The 25,645-nt window shown below is 26.2% G+C and overlaps 3 protein-coding genes across 6 annotated transcripts in view; 2 read left to right on the forward strand and 1 right to left on the reverse strand.

The window, feature by feature from the left end:
• The window catches only part of LOC129963892 (tyrosine kinase receptor Cad96Ca-like), a 64,279-nt gene extending 62,139 nt beyond the window's left edge, over positions 1 to 2,140 (forward strand). Inside the window, exon 12 of the mRNA XM_056078480.1 lies at positions 459 to 2,140. Coding sequence (XP_055934455.1) covers positions 459 to 730 — 272 coding nt within the window. The 3' untranslated portion in view covers positions 731 to 2,140. The remainder of the gene's footprint in view (positions 1 to 458) is intronic.
• A 5,070-nt stretch (positions 2,141 to 7,210) lies between these two features.
• LOC129963256 (GTP-binding protein SAR1b-like) lies at positions 7,211 to 18,014 on the reverse strand. Of its 4 annotated transcripts, XM_056077494.1 has the most exons (8): positions 17,904 to 18,014; positions 17,144 to 17,199; positions 14,786 to 14,905; positions 14,196 to 14,315; positions 12,315 to 12,380; positions 11,192 to 11,295; positions 9,705 to 9,836; positions 7,211 to 8,951 (listed from the first exon to the last, which is right to left on the reverse strand). In XM_056077494.1, the coding sequence occupies exons 2-8, from the start codon at positions 17,184 to 17,186 to the stop codon at positions 8,838 to 8,840; spliced, it is 699 nt and encodes a 232-aa protein (XP_055933469.1). In that variant the 5' UTR covers positions 17,187 to 17,199; positions 17,904 to 18,014; the 3' UTR covers positions 7,211 to 8,837. The 4 variants fall into 4 exon arrangements, with proteins under 4 accessions (XP_055933469.1, XP_055933472.1, XP_055933470.1 ...); XM_056077497.1 differs by lacking the exon at positions 14,196 to 14,315; XM_056077495.1 differs by lacking the exon at positions 14,786 to 14,905 and having other exon boundaries at positions 17,904 to 18,007.
• A 325-nt stretch (positions 18,015 to 18,339) lies between these two features.
• On the forward strand, positions 18,340 to 25,480 carry LOC129963167 (proliferating cell nuclear antigen-like). Its single transcript, XM_056077301.1, has 6 exons — positions 18,340 to 18,673; positions 20,822 to 20,919; positions 21,173 to 21,240; positions 21,334 to 21,478; positions 24,176 to 24,349; positions 25,224 to 25,480. Exons 1-6 carry the CDS (start codon positions 18,453 to 18,455, stop codon positions 25,298 to 25,300), a joined length of 783 nt encoding a protein of 260 aa, XP_055933276.1. The 5' UTR covers positions 18,340 to 18,452; the 3' UTR covers positions 25,301 to 25,480.
• The last annotated feature ends 165 nt before the right edge of the window (positions 25,481 to 25,645 follow it).

Genomic DNA, 25,645 nt, shown 5'->3' on the forward strand with positions numbered 1-25,645 from the left:
ATTCCGTTATCATAAATTGTTAATCATTCAAATGGTTACATAAAATTGAGGGCCCCCTTTTTATACTTACTCTAAATCAATACCATCTTAATTCTACTTTTTTAAAAAATGTTTTTATCCATTTCCAAAAGATGCCAATCATAAATGTCATTTTTCTATTAGAGCGTCAGCCGCCAGTTGTGCCAATTGCAATTACTTTGAGATTGAGGCAATCTTGATAGGAAATAGTATGGTGAAAGGGAAGTCAATGAATATAAATGATCCAGGCAGGTATGACTACAAATGAGAATAGATGGTTCAATTATAACTGAATACTCAAGCATTTGGCATTGAAATTCTCAAAATTTTGGTTTAGTAAACGGTGGAAGTGGGAAAGTTTAACTCGTGGTCTTTTATAGCACTCTTCTTTTGAGATGATAAACTTACTTTGATTAAAATACCGTCCTTTCTGTTTTCAGGATCTACACCATATCCTGGACTAAGTGCAAATGAAGTGATTCGAAAAGTTCGAGACGGTTACCGCTTGGAAAAACCAGAACACTGCCGGCGGGAAATGTACAATATCATGTATTACTGTTGGGACAAAGACCCCAAGCAGCGTCCATCCTTTGGCGAACTGGTGAACTTCCTCGACAGGCTGCTCATCAGCGAACATACTTACATAGAACTGGAGCGATTCCCTGACCACTCCTACTACAATATCACAGACCTGTCAGGCGAAAAATTGTGATACCATTTAAGAACATTATTAACATTTATCTCATCGCTGCATCAAGTTTCATATTTCTCTCACAGGGTTGAGTTCTCATACTCAGATTCAACTTTTATGAAATCTATAGTCATTTTAAAGGCAATACACTAATATTGTGTCAATAAGACTGCCAACAATATTTTTCCCTTTCAATTATAATCACTTTAAATCATTATAAAAACTTTTTCTTATGATCTTCAAACATAGGAGCACAAAATATTGTACTTTTATTTTCCTTACTTTCTACAACATATATATTTAAAATACTGGTTTCTTGGTATTGTAACAAAATTATTCCAACATGGCACGAGGCCGTCTGGTACATCTGAATGAACGATTGCCATGAATAACAAGTCAGATGCTCAGGTCATTTACAAAATAACATCATCTGGCCTTTGAGAAAAAAGAAAAAAAGAAGGAAAGATACACTTCTGCAGGAGGTATGATCCGTCATTCGAATATGGCCAACTCAACCATACCACCATTGCTAAACTATTCTGCGTGAAGAGGAAGAATTTTCGTTCATTTATTAGTAGTGCCCTGTCTCCTGAAGGAATGATTTCTTGGAGTGAAGAATCCAGAATTTTAGATTATGCCTATTTTATTTTTCCTCCTATCAAAATGTTTCTTTTTTTAAAATAATAATTGAATTAGTTTCAACCACATTAAACGGAAATTAAAAAGTGCTCCTCTTGGTTTGTGTCCAAAGACAAACCAAAAGAAAATGCATTCTCGCTCGATATCCTTGTGAAAAACTACAATCCAGTCTAATTTGCTGAATCAGCGAATTCTCGAATTGGGATAATTTTTGTTCTCTTAGCAATAGTGGAGTTCTTAGCCATATTTAAAAATAAAAAAAGAAAAGAAAGAAAGAAAACCGAAGTTCATACACTTGAAGCACTGAACAGCTAGACCTGAGAAAAAATTATAATACTTATATAATGAATGACGATACTAAATTATATCAATACTACACCACAGTGTTGTTACACAGTATTATAACATTAAATTTCTTTTATAACATGCTTTGCAATATTGTACAATATATTTATATATTGTATAATATTATGAAAGTACGTATAATATTTTGTACTGCTGAGATAAATCAGAAATTTATAAACGCTATCATATGCGTCAAGTATTTAAAAGTATCATTTAAAAAAAGTTTCTACATTAAGGAAAAATTAAACTGCTACAAGAGTGCAAAATAAATATATTCAATTTATATAAAACACTTGATACTTAGAATAAATGCTACTTGTGTTTGCATGCATACAATTCTTCCGTGGAATAAAATGCTAAACAAGTATCTACCACATTGTAAATACGAATAAATGTCCTACGCATCTCTGTATATGTTTAATTTGTAATAAAATACATTTATTCTAACTTGTATTTGTATTCTAGAATCAAATTTGTAATATCTTTCATCAAAGCATTCTTTGAATATAATTAAATTATTTTAAGTTCAATCTTGTTATTTACACTCACTGCAAGTATTCATTCTTTTCTAATGAATCACCTGCATGGAAGGAATACATTGTGAAAGTGAATTCAATCAGCGAACAAAAAAGTTACATAATAATTTGCCATTTATAAAGAAAAATTTACGATTTCTGAAGTATTTTGTTAATTATTTTTAATAATGAAAGTGCTGTTTAATTTTTGATTAATTGCATTTGGCATTCAAATGGTTTGCTGGGAATATAGGCTATGTTTGCAAATCTTCAAATCACTTATACAAAACTTGTTAATTGCTCTCTCAATAAACTATTTTTAAGCATCAAATTATGAAAGACATAAAATCGTGTTATCTCAGTAGTCTTGCATTTATTCTGTTCATTGCATTCATGAACCTTCTGAAAGAAGTCAAGACCTTTGGTGTCATAATACCGTTAAATATAGAATTGCATATCTAATCTATCCTTGAACTACATATTGTCTTTGACATTACTTTAATTTCACTTTCTTATCTCTCATGCAAACTATGCAAATATATTAATTAAAGTAATATTTACTTTTCAATAATAATGAAACGATGAAAGTGGGTTGAATTTCAATGCAACAATGAAATATATTGTTGAAAATTATATCAAAAATATTTTTACAAAGTTGTCAAAATTTGAGAAAAAAAATCGCAAAATTAATATTATTAAATGAAATACAATTTGAATTTTAAAATAGCATAAAAAATATCTTAGTACAGTAATATCTTTGGCACAATCTTGCTTAATTTTTTTAATTACTAGAAATTCTAAGTAAAATTTTAAAAGAGACAAAAAAATGTTATGAGGTGCTTGTTTCCACTTTCTAGAGTAAATTTGAACAAATTTGTAAATCAAACTGCCTGGCTTGAAACGCGGTAACACATACATTCTCTTTCATTATTAGAGATTAATTGTATTTGTTTTAACTCAACAGATTTTACTCAATGAGAACTGTTAGGCTTTGATGCATGATTGTTAATTTTTGTCAAATCTATTATTGTTTATAAATTGCTTTAATTTTATAAGATTACATCATTTACATTTATTATATTGTTATTACTTGGAACAATTAAAATAAGTACCAATCCAATTATAGTAATTTTATTACAGAGGTACTTTTACTCTTAAGAGTGTTTTTTTTAACAAAATGAACAAAACTTTATATTTCCAAGTACAATTCTTCAATGTCAGTGAAACAAAATATTAAACAGATTACTTTATTAAATACTAGCCGATTTGGCGACCAGCCGGTTCGCAAGTATTACCGCTAGCTACAATTTTCAATTAAATATTTTAAGTAACTGGTCCCTTAATAGATTCTCAAACAAAACATTTTTAATCTTCAAATTTTGATAGTCATACCAAACTTATACTGTTGTTTAGATCGTTTCATTCAATTTACTATATATATTTTGCTAATTTGTTGTTATTTCCGGTAAAACTTCAACTTTAATTTAAAGTGGAAATGATGATATTGCAATTAATATAAAGATATTTTTTAATAAAACCAAGCGTTTTATTTTATTTATTGTTATTTATTTATTATTATTATTATTGAATATGAGTATTGCAAACAGAATCGCTCGGTATTTAAGTCTTATGTGAACTACAAAATATTTTTCATAATTTGCGTAATAATTCAACAAAAATTTCTCAGATTCAGCATAAAATTCAGTTTTTAGTTTTGTTTTCAAAAGGATTGAAATGAAATCAATAATAATATTTTGTTCCGGCCTATAAATATATTTCAAAAACTATGAAGTCTAAATTTAATGCAGTAAGGTATCATATTCTGAGAAATATTCTGGACAAACCAAATTTTAAATAAATGAATGAATGTTTCTATTTTCCACGATCAACTAAGACTTAATTATGAAGTTTTGAATGTTAAAAATTTAGAAAAACTCAACATTTTCATAATCTTAGGACAATTAATCTTGAGAAACCTGCGCGCTGATTGGCGTAGGTTAGATTTGAAACGATAGATGGAAAATCTAAAATTATCCTTTTTTTATTGAATAGTGATATTCAAATTTTCATAATGAGTTAGTTTAAGTGATTGATTTAGTTGATTGGAAATTAACTCTTTTTATTTAAAATATTAGTGTTTCAAAAACATTTTGTTATTCGTGATTTCCACAGCAGAAGCTTTATGTAAAATCAAAAATTCGTTATTTATTAGAGCATTTATCGAATCAAGTTACATAAAATATAATCATTTTCCATTTAGACCATTTTAGCAGATCTGTGTCTTACTAAAGGTTTACAAATTAGCTGTGTGGCCCTGATTTGAATGGATATCCTGTTCATATTAAACAAAACTTGCCTTAAAATAAAACTGATTTATTGGATTAATAATATAGAGAGTGTAAAAGATCATAAAATAATTTTTCTTGAATTTATTTTTTTAGAAAAAATAATATTTCATATCCTACAGACACGTACCGAAAATTATATTTTTGCAGATTTCATTTCCAAAAAGATTTAATTTATTTTTAGTTAGAGCTTTAATCAATGTGATGGCAACACTTTGAAAACTAATTTTTTTCCCATGAATGCGAAACGTGCTCATGCAGCTTAAATTTTTATTTTTATTTTGTACGAAAAAAAATTGTTGAAAAATATTTATTTAAAAATTCATTAAAAATAGAAATTTAATTTTAAGGTTAAAACATTGGTATCATTTAAAAGATAAATTTTTGATCTTTAACTTCATGTAAAAATCTTTGTTGCGCGGTAATATTTTCGGAAGTTATAGCAGAAACACGCCAAAATTTCGCTTAATTTTTAAATAAATAAAATTCTAATTAAAACTTCGAAAAAATAACCCCCAGGTGCACATTCCCGGCCTCCAAGGTATACACGTGCCAAATTTGGTAGCTGTAGGTTGAATGGTCTGGCCTGTAGAGCGCCAACACACACATACACATTGAGCTTTATTATAAGTATATAGATTTAAATTTTATAAGGATTTTTAATAATGTAAAACATACTGAATGCATTAAAATCATATTCATTCAGAGGTAAATGAAAGATATATGGGCTCAAGAGCTCAAAATGTAGTTTTGTGTTTCTTAAATATTTATCTGATTTTCACTAATTATTCACAGCTTGTAATATTTTAATATTAATTACAATGTAATTAATTTATATAACAATATTAACATGCTTTTTGAGCTTATTTCATTAAATGTTGTGAAGACAATAATAGTTATTTATTAAAAAGTGGGGGAGATCCAAGTACATTTTTTTTATTATTTTGAAAAACCATGGCTAATACAAGCACATAAGTGTGATAATTTCAATAAATCCTCAAGAAATTCAGTAACTATAGGAGTGGATTTCAGCTTAATTGTTTCTACTCAATGCTAGTAAGGATGCCAGAGCTTATATAAAAATTAACTTTATGCCCTGAAACAACAACAACAACAACAAAAAAAAAAAGATTCCAGAATAAATCATATGTTTCTGGCAAGATTAACAGACTGATCTGAAACTACATTTTTGATCAATAAAATTTAGAGATCCAATAGAAGGACAAGAACAAACCGTACACAAAAATGAACTATTTGATCGTTTATGCCACAGCATATAAAAGTTGCAAAGATCAATGGATAATTTAGATAGACATCAGACATTCATCATGCTTATTAGGTGGCATTAAAACTAAACAGCCTTATTAAGATGTTCAGATGACAACCAGGCTATTAAAATAAGTGATAAATTTTACTAAAACATTATTAACTAATAATACAAAGAAATTGCAATGTTGCAACACAATTTAGTGTAAGTCATTTAAATTATGTTTACAGATATATGACATTGCATCCTCTGATAGTACAAATTATATGCATATTTTAATAAAATTAAACTCTTCCTATAAATCTAAAAATGATATAAATATCTGAAAAACTTTTCTAAAACACCACAATGGAAAAAATTGAAAAATGTTATTAAAAACAGAATATTTTGAAAACTAATATCTTGTAAAATGTAACCACCTTTTCTGACCTGTAACCACTGAAAAGCAAGTGCAATAAATTTAATAAAATGTTACAAAGAAAGGAGGGCATTGGCATAATGCTATATTTCCAGAATAGAAAGGTAATATTTTGAAAAACATAATTTTGCTGTTTTATTAAACATTACATTTAAATCATCTTCATTCTATTTAAATAGGCTTCACATTAATTTTGATTTTAAAAAATATTTTCTGAAGTTTTTATCTTTTAAATCAAGAATTATTCAATCTTTTCCCACAATGCACCCTTTACTCGAGATTTTTTAAAAGAATATTTGTTTTATTTTAATTTTTTTAAGTAAAATTGTACATCAATCTCCAAATAGTAAAATAAAAAGAAAAATGATTATTAAAAGGTATTTACAGGAAGATAACTATTCAACTAATATTAATTACATGTTCTTAATCAAGATAAATTTCTAAATTATTTTCTTTATGTACATTGATGGTATTGAGGTGATTGGACTAACTGCCATCAGCAAAGCTCTATGATTAAAAGATCTCATCAAAAATCTACATATTCTGACCGTTAGCATGAAAATTAGTAAGCTTGACAAACAAAATTTGGCTTATAATTATAATATGAAAATTGCATATTTATCAAATATTGGATAAAATCTGTCAGTCTTTCAATATGACTGCATATGGGCATAATACATGAACTAGGAGAATTAAATTTAGAAAATAGTTTTCTAACCGGAACTGCACGTAATTGTGGATAAAATCCAATGAATAGATTAATGAAGCTAGGTAAATAAAATTTCGTATATGTTTTTTCACCAAAATTATACAGTTTTGTCAAATTTTAATTCAAATTGAGAAAAGGAAGATACAAAAGATGTACTTGATCTTCACTATAATTCTTTTTTTTTCTTGATGTAATAATTGATTCAATGTAAATTTTTCTTTATGCTTAAAAGGTAATAAATAATGGTAGCAAAGCAGTCAACATATTATACAAATATTTTATTGCTGGTATTGCACTGCAATACAATTCAGAGAAATATGAAATTGAGTCTCACAAAAAGTTTCCATAATGTTGGTGACAAAGGAGCAGTCTTTCTTTCAATTGAAAATATCACAATTGTACATAGCAGATTGTGGTAAGAAATTCATTACAATTTCCTTAATATAGAATGAAACACTTATGAAAAGAAACAACACATTTTACCCCACAGAATGAACTTCCTTGGCACTAAGTCGTTCAACTATGGCAGAAGTTATTGATTTTTTTAATACAAAAGAACTAATTCAAAGTTGATAGTCACAACATGATAATGTGCAAAATGTGCGTATGCAAAAAGATTTATTGCATAGTAGCATAATTATTGGCATTATTGAGATTTAACAAAAATGAAATAGATAAATTAGAATTCACAATATAATGCATGTTTTCACTTGATTTATAATAAATATTACATTTTTTTTTCAAAAGCATTCCATTAAAAGCAACAAAGAATAAACATATGCAATTGCTTAAAAAATACTGACAAAAGAAAAGGAACCATTCTCCATGCAGAAAATGTCATGTCTCTTATGTTCTGAATATAAAATATCAACTATCCATAAAAAGTAGTTGAAAAGTATGCTATAAATTAAACTGTTATTTGATTTTTATTCTGATGCCAGACACTTGTTAATCTAGATTAATAGGGAATATTTTAGAAATGCATAAGCAGCAATAATATTTCTAAGTATTTTTATCTCATATAAATGTAATCTTATTTCAAAGATGATTATGGCTTTTTAAAAAAATAATAAAATTAAAAAAGGCAGAATTTTTTTAATAAATTTCTACTTACAACAAACAATTTAACAACAGATTTATAACATAAGGTAATAATTTTACTTTAAACTTTAAAAAATAACAATTTTTGTACACTGATCATGAATTCATTAATTTTGTACATTGATTATGATGCAACAATGAATCTAACAAATTTGAATTACTAAAAACATTTCATTTTCATTTAACAATATTAATACAGTCAATTTATTAACCAATATGAATTAAAAAACAATAATACTAGAAAATAATGTGACAGAAATTTCAAATTTAAAATAATTTAACACTATATGGACATTACGACAAACAACATAATAAAAAATCAAAAACAATATTACATAAGTCATAAAAATAAATTAGTTTTCCAGTCAACAACTGAATTTAACTCTCCAAAAGAACACTTTTAAATAAGAATAAATACTTCCAAGTTTAAAAGGTGAACAAAAAGTTTACATCAGAAAAATACACATATAATTTTTTTTGCAAATATCATCTCCTAATATAAATTCAATTATTACAAAAACTTAAATAACCAAGCATTAATATAGAAATATTTCGAAAGTTGTCTTTTTTCGGAGATGTACATTTTTTATTTTTGCTCAGAAGATCCCACATTTTTATCAAACATATCTAATTAAGAACTAATTCAATGTGAACTTCTTAGATCTTTTTTTTTCCATTTGTCAATCACCAATAAAGCTTTACATCTTTAAAAAAGTCAGTACTGCCTCTAAATGATGTGATTTGACGACAGCATTCTAGAGAAAATTTTAATGAATATTAATTATTGAACTATATATATTGAGCCAACCAACGGAAACCTTCTCCATAGCCTTGTCTTTTCAGTACACTACACATAAAAAGTTCAATAGGTCTTCCAGGAATTTCTGACCTTGGGATTTTGCCCTAGAAAAAGAAAATTCAAAATTATGAATAATAATTTTTTTCGAGTTAAATACATATATTACATTTTTTCCCCTTCCTTTTCAATTTCCTGTACCTAATTTTTTAAAAAAATTATGCACAGATGTATAATTACATAAAATATTACTTCTAACTTCTCAAATTACTTAAGAGGACCACTTCAAAATTATTGCTAAAGAAAAATGGTAAATGCACTTTGTTACATTTTTAAATTATAGTTTAATGGCCTGAGTGACCATGACTAAAAAATAGAAACGTTTTAAAATTGCAAAGGTTTATTTAAATATAATTAAAAAATACTTTAATGTTGGTAGCTAAAAACAAAATCTCCATATAATTAGTTATATTAAAATTTGCTAATATTTTGCATGTTTGAAATTTTAAATTAATTTCAGAATAAATGATTAAATCCATTTATTTCACTAGAGTACATAGTTATAAAATCTCAATTCTACTATATTTACAGTAATCAATATAAAATATCTTCTCTTCTTTTAAAAAGTCATTGCATCATAGATAAACTTAATGCAAATATCAAAAAAGAATAAGTATTTAAAAATCCCTTTTGCAAATAGTTCATTAAAACCAAGAAAGAAGTTATCATAACAAATAAAATTATTTAGTTTGGATCATGTAATTGACACAAGACAGTCTTGTCAGATGTTTGTATAATGATGCCTCAAAATAAAATTTCAAATGAAATATTTCATTTGAAGTTAATAATTGTTAAGTTACCTTGCCAGTCGTTTGCCCGTGGAGGCAGAAATATGCTCGAATTTCATCTTCACTAGCTGCTCCAGGCCTGTCAATTTTATTTCCCAAAATCAAGACAGGGCAACTTGATAATTGCTCATCAGATAATAAACTCTGCAAATAATATAGCATTAAATTTCAACATAAAAAAAGAAAGAAAACTTTCATTAACAAAATTTTGGGAATATTTCGTAAGTTAACATACAAACCTAGAAATCGTCAATTTCCCTAACAAATAATAATCATTATTGAACTTGCACATTTAAATATATCATATTTTTAAATTTATAAATAATTCTTATGATTTTACATAAATTGCATATAAAGACATCAAGCAACAATTTGGAGTACCTGCTTAAACTTTGTAATATTATTCTCATTTGATATATCCATATAAAATACAATGTAGTTGGTGAATTCTTAATATGCTTATCTAAACCAGTATTTAACATTTTTACTTGCAACTTTCTTTTTAGCCTTTTATTTGTTGATTTCTTTTATAAATCATTATTTAGATGCAAACAAGTTCAAATATTTTTCAAGCACAGTAAGCTATTATTATATGCTATCTGAAAATAACACGATATAATTTAAATCTCTGATAATAAAAGATTAGCCCATGTAAACTGTAGGATATAGCAGCAAATAGACTGACTTTTAACCAGCAGAAATCTCAGGGTAAGAAGTTAAAAAATTAAGCCTTTGATAACTAACAAGAAATACATGTATTAATCGCATATTAAAATTACTACCAGGAAAATGACTGCTTTGAAATTCATTGCTAACTCTTTCCCAATTATATGTATTTTATCTCCAATCATCTAGATGGTAATGCTAGGTTTCCTGCGAAAAGCCATTGTTCATTGAAAATTTGCAGACTAATTTTAATCTACATGCAAATATTGCAATTTGTTTATTAAATATAATAATATAAATAATTTCATACTAATAAATCAAGCACATTCTTTTAAAAAGGACTATAGCCCAGCCTTTGAAAGAAAAGCCTGATGGTAAAAATTCTGAACAATACATTTGTTTTAGTTATAATTTATTCTCTAAATTTTGCATACAAAATACAATTGGAAATTTTTAAAAAATCACATATCAAAGTTAAATTTTAAAAAAAATCCTATAACAGTTTTTAGAAGAAAAATTTTTTTTTTTTTTTTTTAACCATAAATATACATGCAAATGTTATATTATTAAAAGACAAGAAAGAAAAATAATTCAATATAGTAATTTGATAATTACTTATAATATATTTTAATAATGATATACAATGCAAATTATAGTCATTGACAAAATTAGTAAAGAAATTTTTAAAAAGAATCTATAGGTAAAAAAATAATTAAAATATAAAATTATCTGTATTTACAAAAAATAAATAAATAATTATAAAACCATTTTAATTATTATACTTTTCAAAGCAGATTGGTATCTGATAAAATTTATAATGAGTTATTACTTACATCAAGTTCTACTTTTGCTTCAGGAAATCTTTCTCTGTCAAAAGCATCAATTAAAAACACTATAGCATCAACAGCTGGAAAATAATCTTTCCACACTCTTCTAGCTGCAAAAGCAAATGACAACTTTACATTTGAGTCTCTCAATCATTTAAAAACTAAGCAAAAATATATTTGCATTAATGGCCAAATAAAAGAAATTATCCTATACTTTGTCATTTTATCTAAAGGGCTGATATAATTGGATCCAGTTACAAATTCAATCCACAAACCATTCAAAATGAATTTTTTCAACACTATTATAAATATAAATTTATAATGCAATATTCATATAAAGTACATTATCAATGGCATATTTTACATATGACCTTTGAAACCTTACTTTTCTTTTTAAATATATTTTAATATTTTATACAATTACAAAAATTATTTAATCATCACTAACTCAGATTATTCAAATACATTCTAAAATAGTTAACTTACATTCTGAAGAAAAAAAAGATGCTGTCATTTAAATTACATTAACAAATAGATGTTAATCTTTAATTTTGAATAAAAACAGATATTTTCTAGTGTAATTAGCACTTATTTCTAGACTTTATACAGACTTTCAACATTTGAAGAATATTTTTTTTCTTCTTTTAATTACTTTTTTGGAATAGAAAAATAAATTTTAATATCATCATAAATGGTTCATTTGATTTAAAAAAATACTCCACTAGATATCCAAAATAATGAAAATTCATATTAAGAAACTGAAACTGTGAAGTTCCGGGTGACAATAACAAAGAAAGTACCTAATATAGGAGCAGCATATAAAAGAATATCCTCAATAATTAATTTTGAGAGGCCTTTTTTTCTTCCTCCCCATTAAAAATAGAATATATGACAAATTTTATTTCAATGAGGTTTAATTCAGATTAAAATATAAAATTTAAAAAAAAGTTCAATTAAAAAATAAAAATATTCACAGACTCAAAGTCTATAGTAGACAGACTATAGTATCACGATTTTTCAGGTATTTATATAAATGCATGAGATTTGAAAGTTTTTTTTGTTTGTCTTTTTTACATATTAATGATTTTATATGTTAATGTCTTTAGAATTGAATTTTAATAGGAATTACCTTGATGATGGCCACCAAGATCAAATGTTGTGAAACGCATGTTTCCAATTGCTAACTCTTCCGATGCTGAAAGAAAATTTTCATAAGCATGCTATATTTAGAATATTTCTCCACAAAATCAAGAAAACAAACAAAAATGTGTTTAGTGACCTAGAAAAATTATGCTTGAATGGATATAATGGTTTAAATTAATTATTAATTTAAATGAAGAATATATTGCACTAAAATAGCACGAGAAGAATACAAAAAAAATCTCTGAAACACAAATTAACTATGCTTAAAAACTATTCTTAATTGCTTGATGTGCAATAAATCTGGAGAGTGAATATAAAATAATCAAAATATTACCACGAAATAAGATTAATATATATATAGAATAATCAAAAGTTCTCAAATGAATTTTATTATTTCCTAATGATAGTACCTAAATCACAGATACAAAAAAGCAATGGTTTCTAGTAATGTTCAGAAAACTCAAAAAAGGGAGAAAATTCAATGTGGAATATACATATTTATTATTATTATCTATCACTTATGCTGCTTTCTCAGTTTATATTTGTAAAGCATAAAATATATATAACAATCGCAAAAAAAATAAAATAAGCATGAGTTTTTTTTAATGCCACATATATATTAAGTAAATTTTAAAACTGTGACAATAACGATTAGAAGAAAACAATATTGAGAAATACTGATCAATGTGTATTTCTGTCAGTATTGCTATCATCCAAGGATATGTAGGTGTGCAATATTATATATTAATACACACAAATGATAGAATATTTTCAGCTTTATTTGATGGTATGTCACTAATCTTCTATATTCAGATAAATAGAATACAGATTTAAATATTCAATAAATGATGCTAGAAAACATTCTTTAAAGAACAGAAAAAAAAAAAAGCATTTCTCCAACAACTTTATTATACTTAAAATATATGCCAAATAAGCTAAATAAGTAGCTGTACATAATTAAATGCATAACTTTTAAATAACTTTGCAGTATTAGGTTACAATATTCTAACCATTTGATGATAACATTAATAATGACTCAGAAAAATAGCATTTCATGATAAATATAACAATCAATGGTAAAGTTCCAAAAATTATAAACACTTTTAAAAATTATAATATAACCGCACAAGAATTTAGATAATCAGAATAAATTAGTACCAATATCAGATGGAATCATCTGGTATTTTTTTTGTAATTCATTCTAAAAAAATATATATATATTTATACTGTTGAAGTTACTATCAACATGCATACACAGTACTTTATTAGGACCAGGAGTATGGACATTAAGGAAAAAAGACATTGATGGAAATATAGCTTTTGTTTGTTGATGGTTGAATTGCATCATAAAACTAATCTGCTCCAATGTATTGTTTTCATTCAATGACTGATTTCATAATAGAATAAAAACTAACAGCAAAAATTGTTGCCTTATATACTATAAGGGATTAACTAAATTTTACTTTAATCCCTTATGTTATATTATGATAACATAAATTATACTGATATGCTCATAATATGACTATTTTTTCCGATAGTATTCAAAAGAAAACAAAGAGCAAATATCAGCTAAAGGCAGAAATTGAAAATTTTTAATTAATTAAGTTATTTTAATTTTTAAAGTTCTCTTTTCTGTGCTAATACTGCATTAAAACTTATATAGTAAAAATAATTAAAATACTGATGGTAAACTAATTCAATAAATAAAAGATTAATAATTTTTATGCATTAAGATTAGTATGATTCTTATTTATTATTAACACAACAGTAGTATATAAATAAAAACTTATATATTTAGAAATAATTTTGAAAAATAATGAAGTACAGATTGTTTTACCATGCAATGATTTTAAAGGAGATTACTTACTAGGGTGTAAGGTAGGAACATGCTGGGCCATTCTGTCATCTTTTAACATATGCAATAGTGTGGTTTTGCCAGCATTATCCAGCCCCAGAAATAGCAATTTTCCACTTTTTTTCCATAATCCTAATTATCATGCAAAAACCATGCATTTTATAGTTAGATTTAATCATAAAATACACCAATATCAATAATGACATACAGAAGTAACAATTTATCGCTCAAAAAAAAAAAAAAGTTGCAAGATGTCAAATTTTTTATGTTGTAACTCAATGTTCATTAACAAGTCATTTTTTTGTTACCATACCATATATTTCTAACAGACACAAAGAACTTATTCATGTTTCGATGAAAATAAAAAATCTTTTCAAGTTCCATGATCTTGAATATTTTTGTAAACTCAAACAAAAAGGCTATAACAGAAAATAAGAAAAGTATAGTTTGACAAAGGGTTTAGGAAAAATACTATACTTATTATTATAAGGGATCAACAAATACAAACGTTAGTAGAAATGCATTCCTCAAAGTATGCATTATTTTCTTTCAGATAAACAGAAATTATCATGCAGGTAGTCATTCACAGTTTGACAACTTACTAGGATGAAGAGTTGGTATAGGTTGAGTCATACGATCATCTTTTAACATTCCTAATAAAGTTGTTTTGCCAGCATTATCCAAACCTAAAAATATTAACTTGGCACTTTTTCTATAAAGGCCTAAAAGAAAATTAATAGTTCTTGATTTTTAATTTCCTTTTATGAAAATTCCACCATCATTAAAAAATACTCCTTTTCTGACATATTCGATTTAAGTTGCTTTTGTATTCCCCTCCCCCCAAAATAAATTATTCCTATCCTTAAAAAAATAACTTCACAGTATACAAGTATAAATTTTATGTATAAAACATTTTAATAATTATACTAGAAGTCAATATGTTATTAAACTTTGGACAAATAATAGTGAAAATATTCCATTCTAATATTATTTAATAATAGAACAAGCTAAAAAACAGCTACAGATTTAATAATTGCTAAAAAAATTTTTAGTAAAAGATATTTAACTAAAAGGACTAAGACTTGAATTAAGTTTTCAAAGAGTAATCATTAAAAAGAATCCAGAAATATTCAAGTATAAATTTTAAGCACAATTTCTCAATTGTATAATAAAGCTTTTTCTATCAGTTAAATATATGAATAAATATCCCATAAAAGTACTAAATGTTTAAAAATAAAGAATATACAAGTGATATTCATGCTCAAAATTCACTATAAACAAAGAGTAATAGTTAAATTTCTGAGAAATGTTTAATCATCTATCTCTTATACTTCCAACCTGTTTCTTGTTGTTTGTAAAGTTGTTTTCTTAAAGTAGACAATTTAACTAAGTAATAACTTATTTCAGAACAGAAATTATAAGATTTAAAGGGGAAAAAAAAAAAAAAAAAAAACTGAACTACTCAAGAAATTACTCATGCAAAAAACATGTAGTTATTACTAGTGGAAAAATCTTTTATTAACATTTTCAATACTATTGGTAGATAATAATCTCAAAACCTTTAATTTTAAAACAAATTCTTTGTTAAATTAGGATTCAAGAAGATCTTGGGTAAATGGCTTAACCAAACTTTTAAAAAGTCAAATGAAGCTAATAGAATATACAATAGTATTAAATCATCAAGAAATGCCAGAAAATTAAGGTAATCTCAAATTAATTGAGAACTGAAGTTAAATCTTATGCTATAACATGTATCGTGTTAGGTAAACAGTACAATTTCAAAAAATAAAAACATTTCTATTTAGACTTTTTAAAATGGTATAACATGGAATATTTTAAAACTATGAACGGCAAAAAAAAAAAAAAAAAAAAAAAAAAGCTTTTTTAAAACTTGCGATTCTTTTCAAAGATAAAATTGCTAACAGTATATTTATATATTTTTTAAGTTCTATCATTAACAGGTTCATATTACAAATCTTGATGGAAGAGATTTAAATTTTGATTGTTCATCTAGTTATCCAAATTAAGGAACTTCAATTTTTGCCCGCAAGAAACTTTCCTACAGACTGAGGTATTTTAAAAAATAAAAATGCTAATAAAGTAAATATGTGTAATAATTTACATTTAATTTTTTGATTACAAAAATGCAATTTTTAAATATAATTAAGTAAAATAAACAAACAAAAACAATATAGCATCTTCTCATTTTAAAAAACATTATTTCTCAACCATTGGATTTAAAAAAAAAAATGAATCTCAATGTTTTAACAAGATTGAATATAGCTAGAATACAAATTGAACAATCAGCGACAAAATCAGTAACTCAATATTTAATTACAAAACTGATAAAGTTAAACATGAAATTTCAAATTTTTATTTAGTATTTTACATTAAAAAAATCCTGCATTGTTTAAATTTTAAAAAAAATATGCAAATAAATATGATTAATTCATACTTATTTTATTATCCATGCATTAATTACAGTAATTTAATCAACTTCTTGAATAGTTACAATTTACAACTTAAAGTCAATAGAAAAGTAATTAAAAAATAGATAAGATAAATATATAAGAGAAATGTATACACTAAAAATGCATTGTATAACTTAAGTAAAGGCAGTAATGAAAATGAAATTTCAGAATTTAATAATTTAAATCACCATTTTAGAGAAAAAAACTAGAGCAACTAATATTGATCAATTTCTTAATTTGATTAAATTTGTTAAAATTTACAGAAGAACATATCAAATGTCAAAGAAATCTATTTATCTTATTATTTTAAATTTACCATTTTTTATATATATTTTTCAAAAGAGAAAAGCATTTGAGGAACTCTCATCTAAGCCTTTCTTCAGATGTTGCAATCAATCAAAATGTTTCCTCAAAAAACATATTTACTAAAAATAACAGTTTTCAAACCATCTTTAAAACTTTAATGGATACAAAATGTATTTAACTCACCTAAGAAGCTTAAAACTCCCGCAAACCAATCAAAGATGAACATTTTAATTTATTGCCTGAAAAAGGAAAAATCTTAAGTGTAAGTTTTTTAAAAACTAAAAGTTAACCATGAAGATTTCAGAAATAGGTACACTAAACAATATGAAATAAAAACGGACACATGCAGTGATATCTACTATCACCACAAGGAAAAATAACATTTAATATTGATTTAAAGATAATATTGTTTAAAACAATACATTGATATTCATCAAATCTAGCAAGAAAATGGGGAAGGTATAATTTCTATTTTATAAGGAAGTAATATCATCCAGCGTTCTGTTCATGACTAAAGTAATTATACTCAGTTAACACACGCATCCTCTTTTTCAAGATTTCAGTGAAGCTTGCATGCAAAAAGTATGAAATACATTGGATTTAAACATTTTTATATCAAGGCCGCGCTCACCAGCTAATCTTGCCTACATGTAATAAAAATGCTACATTAAATTAGGGTTCAACCAAAGCTGCAAATGAATATAGAAATAAAGAAGTTTTTAAAGAAATTTTAACTGTAAATTTGTCAACTCATCTTAGCTACGTATCAATATATCACCTGGACTTGATGTAAATAAACAGTGACGGACACTTAATGCAAATGGGAAGTGCATACGCTGCAGATTTTATTAATTTGGCATAATGCCCGTTAATTTAGATAATTTTTAAATCTGAAGCAATGGGAAAAAAATGTATACATATATACTAAACAAGCGTACTTTACCTTACGTAGGCGTTTAGGAGCAAGTGAGTACTCTCAAAAAGAAAGAGAAAGGATTGAAAGATTCCAGCCAGATGATAGGCTAAATTAAACCAGATGTGCAATGCAAACACTACTAACTAAGCGGCGCCCATTGTGTTATTATTCAAACAACAATTTTTGAAAAAATAGTCTTAAAATTAAAAATAATTGATTTCTCATTTTCATTGATTTTAGATGATGTTATTGTGTTACATTTCAATTTGAATTTTTGGAATTCATATAAAACATGTATTTAATGGAAAAAAAATTTAATAATTTATTTTGACTGTCATCATATTTTAAGCTTGATGGTGTTATTTAAATTGAACTAAATATATTTATAACAAGTTGTATGTTTTTATATATTTTTTCCGAATACAGAAATGTTCACTGTAATCGCGCTGTCATTTGGCGCGAAACAGGGTAGTCTTCATTTGTGCCATCTGTAGTGCTCGGGATTGACGCATAAGTCTAAATCTCTAATTTTTTTCTCTTTTTATCTGAATTTTCCATTTCTGTATTATTTTGAATATGTTTGAGGCACGTTTAGTACAAGGAGCCCTCCTCAAAAAAGTTTTAGAAGCAATTAAAGATTTAATTAATGAAGCAACATGGGATTGTGCTGCTACTGGAATAAGCTTACAGGCTATGGACAATTCTCATGTAAGCTTAGTTTCTTTAACTTTAAGAAGTGATGGATTTGATAAATTTCGATGTGACAGAAATCTGTCATTGGGCATGAATCTTGGCAGGTAATTTATGTATTTATTCATTCGTTTTGAAATCTTGTAACGTTTAATTTATTCTCATGTGTTTTGGCGCCAATATGCTACACGAACAATATTTCATCCTAAATTTGTTTTAGTTCTCTACAAGTTAATTAATTGTGCAGTTGATCTCTTTATTCTATTTGTAAAATAAATTAATAAGAGATACATTAAATCAATTCCTAATTTGCGATTTTTTGAAGTTAATTGAATAATGCATGCATTTAAAAAATGATTGTGTAATGAGTATGTAGTTTAACAAAGGTGCTTAAAAAATTTTTAGGGTATCTTAATAGTAATGTATAGCATTGCAAATTATATGTTGTTATAGTTATTTTGTAGATCCTTTTTTTATTATTCAATCTCATTTTTTTTATTGCTTTGGGTGTTTTGTTCTCGTTTAAATTGCCAATCAACTCTGGGTTTTATCTATAAACGGTGCAATCGCTAGAAATGATTTCCTTCGTGTTATGTTTCTTTAAGGTGAAAAAATACTTAATTTTAATGGCATCAGCATTTGATGTAGGATATGTAAACTTTTTTTAAAACCAAAATTTTTGTTTTTATCTGTTTTGATAGGTATTTATTTTGATGTTTTTTTAAAACAAATGTAATGTGTTTGCTTCACTTTTGTGATATGTATATTTTGAGTGTAAAGAAAGTTATTTTTCATTGAATAGTTTGAAAAGATAAGTCTCATTTGGGAAATAAAGATGTGTATAAGTCAGTAAAAATTCATATAATTAATGAAGCATCTAACAATTTATAATATTAGTGTAATCTTGCAATTCAGTTACAGATAAAATTTAATAATTTGTTTAATGTTGTATTGGTATGTGTAGAAATGTGGAGTTGAAATAAAATGAAATGACACGATTTGCGTGCAAGACGCATTTTACACATTTCCTCATAAATCAGCTTTTCCAGAATTGATTTTTAAAATTGATTAATTTTCTTTTATGAAATAGTTGTACGATATTTTTATCTCTTAGGCCCTTTTTTTGTATAACCTTATTCATTTGATTTCTTAATTAATCATTCTTATTTTACTTCCCATCTTTCGTGTTTGGTACAGTTTTTTTTTTTTTTTTTTTTTTTGTAGTTAAACTTATTTATTTCATGCCTGATTTAATGATAAAAAATTGTGTTACATTTCGCTTTTTTCCCTTCCTTTCCCATTTAGTTTCGTTTTTAAATTATCTTTCTAAATGAAATAAATTTATGTAGAAATGTATTAATTAGAGGGTTGAGTATTTTAACAACTTAGTAAGACTTTTTTGGGGGGAGGAGACACTGCGTTTCTCTTTTGGCTTTCTTTCCTTCCTTATTGTGCAAAATTAGAAATAACAGTAGAAAATGGAATATCACTGAATGATAAATATTTATTGTACTTATTTAATAAACTTAATGAATTGATTTATTTTAATTTTCATATCTGTTAGTGCTTAGAAATGCTGAAAATATGTGAAATGTTTTGTATTCATGATATTTCTTTGTGTAATCTTAGCTGGGATTATAATACAATGTTTTAAGAAGCTTTGATTTGATATATCAGGCTTATTTATCTTATATCAAAGGATTTATTACTTCACTTAGTTTTATTCTGAATAAAGTAGCCCTGTGAGTATGGAGTTTAAATGTTAAGAGGAATCAAAATTTTGTTTAGAATTTTTTGTAGTTGAAATATTTTGTATTAGGTTTATTACCTTTTCTTTTTAAACCTCTTTAAATAATATGTGTGTATGTTTTAAATCTATACTTTGATGCTTTCTTTGTAAAAAATCAAGCTATTGTGCCAGTAAGGAATAAATTGCTCATTATTAAAATAATTTATCCTTAATCATCTGACTGATTATTTTACCACACTATTCATACTAATTGGTAATGAGATAATGTAAGAATTGTCACCTTATGACCTGTGGAAAACCATTTGTCTTTGCTTTCATATATTTAGGGGGGTGGGACTTTCTAGTTTCTTTTTCAAAACCTTTGTTGTAAGAAGATGTTTGAATTTTTCTCTAGTCCATTTACTGGATTAACCTGTACTTTTATTATGTTATAGAGTTAACTTTATTCAAATCTTTCCTATTTTATGAGTTTCGAAGTATATATTTCTTCATGTATTTTTATTAGCATGGGCAAGATTCTGAAATGTGCAGCAAATGATGATATAATTACTATCAAAGCACAGGATGATGCTGATACAGTTACATTTGTTTTTGAGGCTCCTAGTAAGTATATAATTTAAAATCAAGTTTAAATTTCTTATATATGTTATGTAATATGTATATTGAATAAAGATGTAAATTGAATCTTAAGGTTATTCTACAAATTTTATATTTAAGCAGTATGAAAAAAAAAAAAATTAAAATATGTAAAAGTCTGGTATATATGGTGTGACATCTATAGGGTTAAAAAGAGAAAAAAAAAAAAAATGTCTTAATCCAGATGAATAATCATTTGTCTTTTCAATTTCAATTATAGATCAAGAAAAAGTTTCTGACTATGAAATGAAACTCATGAATTTAGATACTGAGCATTTGGGTATTCCAGTAAGTTGTTTCTTCATCAAAAATATAAGAATATTTTTTAATTATTTCATTCATTATTTTTCATTATATTTATAAAAAAAAAATTCCCTCTAGGAAACAGATTACAGTGTGATAGTTAAAATGCCAGCTAGTGAGTTTCAAAGAATCTGCAGAGATTTAAGTCAAATTGGCGATTCTGTATCAATCACTTGTACCAAGGATGGTGTTAAATTCTCTTCTAGTGGTGATCTGGGAACAGGTAACCTATTTATGCTTGTTGTATGTCATAATTTGCATCTTACAATAAACTGATACTTAATGGAATGAATACTGATTTTATTCTTATAAAATTTTTGTTGAAGCATATAAAATAAAAATCCAAATTTTGTCTATTTTTTATAAGTTGTAAAGATTGTTTTCTTTTTGTGTAAATTTTAATTACAAATTATATGCAATATAATCTTTTACTTATCACGATGTAGGTTTTAGCTGAGTTCCCACAATTCTTATAAATTTTATTTATTGAATTTGATCCTTGAAAATTATTTGAAAAAGTAATCAAACTGTATATCTATTATTTTTGCATCAGAAGCAAAACAGTTTGTGAGTTTATTTTACCTTATGAATTCCACCAGTAGAAAAAGGATGTTGATATAAGAACTTTGTTGATCACAGATACTTTCTCTCTGTCTAGTTTGGAAGTAGGATTATCATTGCATTTGCCAGTTAATCTTTAACAAGTGCAGCAGATGATAGTAATGATATACCATTCATTGTGTTTCCATAATGCTTAGACAGAACTGAAATAGTTTTTGAAGTGCATGGAGGGTTATTATTTGTATAATTTTTGCTAAAAGTTTTCAAACTTGCACCAAAAATTGTTCCCTAGCCAAAGGTTACCAAAAAATTTTGTGGATCATCAAAAATGCTCATAATTTCATTTACCATAGCTCCATATATTGGGTGTCTTAACTAATGTCTAGCTAGTCCAGGGGTGTTTGTGCTCCGGGGATTTTGAACTTCGATACCCGGAAATTCCGGGGATCGTTGTTCAAAAGGAAGTAGGAATAATAATGAATTATTTATTTTGATCTGGGTAATTTTGTTTGCTTTGAATGCAGAAAACGCAAGGTCAGTGTGTGTGGTGAAAACTTTTCCTTTCTTTCTCCAAAGGCAGTGATAATGTGTGAAAAGGGGGAAAAAACTTCTTTTTTGTTCTTTCCTTATTGCGAGTTATGAGTTATGACTCATTCCCCCGGTTCTCGGACATTCTCTTCTGGATTCTTTTCGGCAAGTAGGCGCGGCAGAAAAAAAAAGGGAGAGACTTCGTTCGACCAGATGTGCGATCACGTGACCTGGGTTCAAAGGTCTTAATTTTGCAAAATTAATGGTTATTAATTTTGCAAAAAAAAGTAATCCATTGAACTTTTAAAATTAGGTCATTCAATACTTCATAATTGTAATTTTTCATTTCTCCCCCCCCCCCTCGAAACTCCAAAATGTCGGTAGTAAGTCCGTAAAAGTTTCAGGGGATTTTTTGGGGTCCCACAAATACCCCTGCGTGCATAGTATAATTTTTGATGAAACATTATCAGATTTTTGCTCAGATAATTTAATCAGATTAATTTACACATTAAGTTTTAGAATTTAATTTAATTTTGGATTTGAAATGTGAAATGATTTGATGTTATATGTTGAGAATTTTGAAAAGGGTCCAATCCAATTTTGAAAGGATCCAAGGATCCTATGCCAAAAACTAAATTATCTAAATTTGTTGCTAAGGTCTTAGCCTACTTGTCAGGAAGTTTTTGTATGTTATTAGCCAAAATTTTCCAACTATCTTTGATATTCTATTTTATTAACGTAAATCAGAAATTGAAGTAATTAAGGTTCTGATGATACTGTACGTGGATGCCATTGTTGGAAGAAAACTTTAAATTAAAATATTGAAGTTTAAAAGTTAAATGTATTTGAATTTAGATGGATTGAAAAAGATGTGGAATAGAGAATTTCCGAAACATAAAGGAACCTAGATTATGTCTGACAAATATTTGCTTTGAATATGTTGAAATAAAAACTTGATGAAAAGATTAAGAAAAACACATCACGGAAAGATTTAAAATTAAAAGTAGGGAGAACATAAAGTCTGTTGATTTGTATTACTTTTGTATTTTCCTCTTCACTCTACCTGGCACTGATCAGAAGTAAAATTAGAGATTCTTGTGGGATTACCATATTTTTAATGAATTTTGTTTCAGCTTGTAATGTGGGTATTCAGTAATAGTTATTGTGAAAATAATTTCTGATAATAGCTATGCAGTACCTAACAATAAGGGTATCTAAAATGTGTAATTTTATGATCCTTGAATTTTTTTTTTTAAAAAAAGTTATCTTGATTTCTTTCCTCAATAAGAGTGGAAATCTTGTATAGACAAATAAATTATTGATAATAATGGAATTTATATTAGAAGTCTGCTCCTTTGTTAATAATGAAGCTCTTTTGATTCATCTTAACATACCTGGGAAGAAAGCATTAAGTTTACTTTTGTCTTATTGTTCTGTTACTTAATTTTAGAGTAATATGATAAATACTATGTATATTTATACTTCAAAATTAAATAGATTTTTTGGAAGTCTTGTGCATTTAAAATCTGCAATAGTTAATTTAATTATGATGTACAGTTTTATTTCATTAATATATAGTTTGTATTTATTTTCTTTAAAATGTTGTATTACTTCTTAATTTTAGAAAAAAAAATTCACATAAATATGTGCATTATTAAAAGATGACAAATTTGTAAACTTGGTAAAAGGTTCCCCCCTCCCTCTGTATTTAACTCTGTGTGTAGAAGTTTGTAAATGGCTACATGTACATTTTCTCTTCATTAAAACACTTGTTATAACATAATACTGTTGATGATGGTCCAAATTAAAACTTGATTGAACTACAATATAGGTAATATTAAGCTGTCTCAGACTGCTAATGTTGACAAAGAGGAAGAAGCTGTGATAATTGAAATGCAAGAGCCAGTCTCTTTGAACTTTGCTTTGCGTTATCTTAACTCCTTCACCAAAGCCACTCCACTTGCAGCACAAGTACAACTTTCTTTGTCTCCTGATGTACCTCTTGGTAAGCACTTAAAAATGTTTTCATTTTGCACTTTGTCAGTTTATCACCTCTATCAACTAAAATTATTTTTAAAATACTGCATGGTATGTATTCTAACAACTTACATGATTCCTGTGATATCAAATAGATGTAAATCTGATTTTAGTAGTACTTCATAGATTAATTAATAAGAAATAGAATTGTTAAAAATATTGCCTAGTGTTTCATGTATATATGGTATAGAACTTGAATCGTAATTTCTATAAGTAGATGGTGTTAGTTGATATTAATCTTCTGATTAGGCGGATTTAGAGTCCAAACTTGGTTTCTAAGTTTATTTAAACAAAAGTTAAAAGGAGTTATTTCACAAGTAATTGCTTGAAATCTGTTGGGAAATAATAAGGCTTTAAAAAGAAAGAAAAGGACATATCTGTAAAATTTTTTTCTTTATAACATACTTAATATATCTTGCAAGCTGTTCAAGAAAAATCTTAATATTTAAATATATATTCCTAGTTGCAACATACTTAAGTTAAAAAAAACAAAAACATTTAGAGTTTAAAATTTGTCCAAATCTTTTGAGATATTAATAGTTATTGAATGATTAAAAGCAAGGCTTGCTCCCAATTTTTGTAATTAAAAATAACATCTATTTTTGTTTTAATGAGATTAGTGTTTTGTGTTTAATTTTTGTTAAAGATTGACAGGGATTAATTTCTCTCCCCCCCCTTCTTATTTCCTTGATTTAGATATTTATTTAAAGACAGCTTCCTTCACCTGTAAGATTCAATGACTTTTTTTTATTATTTATTTTTCATGAGAATTATTTTTAAATACATTTGTAAAAATAAATTTGTATATTGTCAAAAATAAGAATTTTAATTTTCTGTTTTAGTTGTCGAATATAAAATTGAAGAAATTGGGTACATCAGATACTACTTGGCTCCCAAAATTGAAGATGCAGAAGAATAAGCAATTCATTGAACAATACAATGCTAATGCAATTATCAAAATGTATCGCATTTCCTGAAATATTTCATCTTTCATTGTTTTAATCTCTTGGTGTAAACAGTTCATATAATGCACATAATTCATAGCACTGATTTTTTTTTTTTTAATAGTTTTGGTAATAAAGTTTTAAACAAGCTTTCATATTTCTGAATTATCTATATTTTTATGAAATACATAACTATTATTCACTTGACTTGGAAAATTACTTTTAAATGCATATTAAACATTTTTAACTGTTTTATTATTCATAAGTACAGTTTCATTTTTTATATATGCTGTAGATTCCCAAAGCATATTTAAAAAGCC

This window comes from Argiope bruennichi, chromosome 3 (genome assembly GCF_947563725.1).
Source record: "Argiope bruennichi chromosome 3, qqArgBrue1.1, whole genome shotgun sequence".
NCBI lineage: Eukaryota > Metazoa > Arthropoda > Arachnida > Araneae > Araneidae > Argiope > Argiope bruennichi.

Excerpts from the sequence above, each read along its gene's own strand:
- LOC129963256 (XM_056077494.1), bottom strand. The coding sequence starts at position 17,186 with ATGTTCATCTTTGATTGGTTTGCGGGAGTTTTAAGCTTCTTAG. Across the intron at positions 12,381-14,195 it reads TGTTCCTACCTTACACCCTA|CATCGGAAGAGTTAGCAATT; the intron begins GTAAGTAATCTC and ends ATTTTCTTTCAG. Across the intron at positions 9,837-11,191 it reads AAGCAAAAGTAGAACTTGAT|AGTTTATTATCTGATGAGCA; the intron begins GTAAGTAATAAC and ends TATTATTTGCAG.
- LOC129963167 (XM_056077301.1), top strand. The coding sequence starts at position 18,453 with ATGTTTGAGGCACGTTTAGTACAAGGAGCCCTCCTCAAAAAAGTTTTA. Across the intron at positions 20,920-21,172 it reads ATTTGTTTTTGAGGCTCCTA|ATCAAGAAAAAGTTTCTGAC; the intron begins GTAAGTATATAA and ends TTTCAATTATAG. Across the intron at positions 21,479-24,175 it reads TAGTGGTGATCTGGGAACAG|GTAATATTAAGCTGTCTCAG; the intron begins GTAACCTATTTA and ends ACTACAATATAG.